This window comes from Merops nubicus, unplaced genomic scaffold (genome assembly GCF_000691845.1).
Source record: "Merops nubicus isolate BGI_N331 unplaced genomic scaffold, ASM69184v1 Scaffold26401, whole genome shotgun sequence".
Classification (NCBI taxonomy): domain Eukaryota; kingdom Metazoa; phylum Chordata; class Aves; order Coraciiformes; family Meropidae; genus Merops; species Merops nubicus.
The window spans coordinates 1-3039 of NW_008589358.1; the positions used below are offsets into that span (position 1 = coordinate 1).

Consider the following 3039-nt stretch of genomic DNA (forward strand, 5'->3'; position numbering starts at 1 on the left):
CCGTCGCTTGGTCTCGACTCGGGGCTGTCCCGCAGCTTTCCAGGTTCAGCTTTCGGGTGCAGTTCGCGCGGGGACGCGCCCTAGCCCACCGCCGCCATGGATGCCATCAAGAAGAAGATGCAGATGCTGAAACTGGACAAGGAGAACGCCTTGGACAGAGCCGAGCAAGCCGAAGCGGACAAGAAGGCAGCGGAGGAAAGAAGCAAGCAGGTCTGCACCAAGGGCCCAGGCGCGGCCAGCTCTGGGGCTCCTTTCTTCCTAGGCGACTACTCTCTCTCCCTCTCACTCCCTCCCGCTCTCCCAGTGTAACTTGTTGCATTCCTCTCCCCTCCGCAGGACTGGTTTAACTTTTCCTAAGGCAGAGCTTCACCCTGGCAGCCCTTGGCTGGAGGTTCCCTGGGGCCCGAAAGGAGGTCGTTCCCCCGCCCCTGGCACCCCAGCTGGGGACTGGGGGCCCTGGGGGAGCCGCATAGCCTTTGTCATGGGGGCACGGCCGTATGAGGCTGCCTGAGGCACCTGGTTAGCAACGCATTAAAGCTGTGTTTGCTTTCTCCAGCACCACCCAGCAAACTTCTCCCATGTCAGTGCCCCCCTTCCCCGCCCCCCCGTATGCGTCCCATTTTCCTGGCCTCCAACACCTCTCCTTTACACCTGGAACTTTATTCGACTGGGGGAGGGGGCCATATTGGTTGCATTTTTCTGGGAGATCCTGAAGGAGGAGGGAGGGACGGAGAGTGATTAATTTCGTGCTTTTCTAAGCCCAGGGAGAAACATATTTGTGCATTGTATTTCCTCTTGTGCACCTAGTTAGAGGATGACATTGTGCAATTGGAAAAGCAATTGCATGTGACGGAGGATGCAAGGGACCAAGTGCTGGAAGAGCTACACAAGTCTGAGGATAGCCTCCTCTCCGCAGAGGAGAATGCTGCCAAGGTATCGTGCCCTTGCCACAATCAAAGAGAATCTAACTGTCTCTCCTTCTCTCTCTCTCTCTCCCTCTGTCTTTTTCTGTCTCTTCTGCACTCGCACTTCTCCCATTGCACGATCACGTTGCCTGCTGCACCTTTTCCTGCCCGCCCTCCCCTCTCCACCACTTTCCACCCGTATCACAGCTGGAGGACGAGCTGGTGGCTCTACAAAAGAAGCTGAAGGGCACTGAGGATGAGCTGGACAAATACTCCGAGTCCCTTAAAGATGCACAGGAAAAGTTGGAACTGGCTGACAAAAAGGCCACAGATGTAAGTTACCCCAATCCCTTTCACCACCACCCCAGTACGGAAACCACACATTCCCTCTGCACAGGACAGCCAGGACTCCTACCAAGCAGCGCATCAAAGCTTTGCTGAGGGCAGGGTCCAGGCAGCTCCTAGGCAGGGCCGTGGGAAACACAGCACTGTCTCCTTGCATGAGGTTTGCACGCTATCAGAGGCATTTGATTTGGTTTGTGCTCACTTGACATGTCCTTTTCATGCGTACTTGTCAGTCTAGACGTGAAAAGTAAAGAAAGGGTGGATTGTCTGTTCAGGCGATGGGGAAAATGGCTCAGGCTGGAACAACACTATCGTGATAGTGAAGCAGAATCAGTTAATAGCAAGTAGCTCCAGGAGAGGGAGATCCAGAAGAGCAAGGGCTGCTAGTTCTGTCTTCAAGAGACCTGTTCCTAGGCATGCATGTGTTAGAAGTATTGCTAGATACTGGTTTGGCTCATAAAAGAGGAGATAAAACTTCCTCTGCTAGATTTTTTTTTTCCTTGGAAATCACTGGAACTGTTTCACTTGTAAAAGAAAAGTTCAGTCTTGTCTGAGAGAAGATTGTCAGGAAGATGATACTTGCTAGGTCTGCAGTCCAGAGGACAGGGATCTTGAGCGCAAGCTGGGAGATATATATAGCTCAGCACTTTATATGGTAATAATTTAAGAGCTTGTGCCTGTCTCAGGCCCTCATCCAACCCACCTGTCTGCCCCTGACATGCATTTAATGTATTGCATGCATGGAGCCATGGTGAATTTGTTAAGGTCCAGATCTCTATGGCTGCTGCTGTACACTCCAGTTCTCTCTGGGTCAACCTCAGGTCTGAATTACAGGTTTAGGTGAAACCACATTATTTCCAAAGCAGTGACCATCCTTTTCCTATAACTTGGCTTTAAAAATTAACCTCAGAGCCATAATAAAAAGAAGAGTTGCCACAGATGAAACAAGCAAAGTATTTCAGGGGAAACGTTACCAAAACCAACTTTGCATGAGGGAGGGACAACATGATTTTATTTTGTTTTACTTCTAAAATGAACAAAGGATAAAAAAGGTTTAACTTCAATGTGGCAATTAAGTTGTATAGCTTTGAAAGGGAACTCAAGAACTTAAACATAAGCGTGCATAGGACGGGAGAGGGGTTCTCTGTATAACGCGCATCAGATGTCTGTCGTCTGCTGTGTATGGCTGCATAGATGAGAGGCAGCTTCCTTGCAGGGCGTTTACTTAACTTGTTCAAAGGAACCGCATGTAGATCCAGGGGAGATATTCCTTATAAGGAAAAGTATGCAGAGTATTTGGAAATAGCTCGTCTAGGATGAAGTCAGGAGAAATGCTACTAGATTCCCTTTTTGAAATGAAAGATCTTCCCGACCAATCCCAGTGCGGTTTTCCTTTGCTGGAAAACAGCCTTTGGAAGCTAGTTGAAGGGAATTTTATTTGGAGTCATCCCTCAGGCAAAGGGTAGGCAAGTATCTGGCATGTTTTCATCAAGGTAAATGCTATATTTAGTGGTATGCACAGAGTATGTCTGACGTTCTAAGGACGTCTGTGTTTCTTGATGGTACGGAGTATCTTTGGGGCATTGCAGCTGACCTAGTATTTGCCCTGCCAGTTTGGATTGTTCCAAGCCTTAGGAAGAAGTCACTGGCAGGGAAGGGAGTGCCGGCTCCCTGGAGGGAGCTCTCCTGTATTACACAGCGAGGTGAGGACAGCTTACCTCGCCAGTGTTTGTCACCTCGCGGCAGCCGGGCGCATCCCCTGAGCCGCCGCGTCTGGGGCGCTAGGCCC

At 50.2% G+C, this 3039-nt stretch overlaps 1 protein-coding gene across 1 annotated transcript; it reads left to right on the forward strand.

Annotated features, from left to right (window-relative positions):
• LOC103781863 (tropomyosin alpha-1 chain-like) lies at window positions 1-1238 on the forward strand (the record flags this gene model as incomplete). Its single annotated transcript, XM_008949586.1, has 2 exons — window positions 1-210; window positions 1113-1238. Coding segments are annotated over exons 1-2 (240 nt in total), but the record flags the coding sequence as incomplete, so codon positions are not given.
• Between the last annotated feature and the right edge of the window lie 1801 nt (window positions 1239-3039).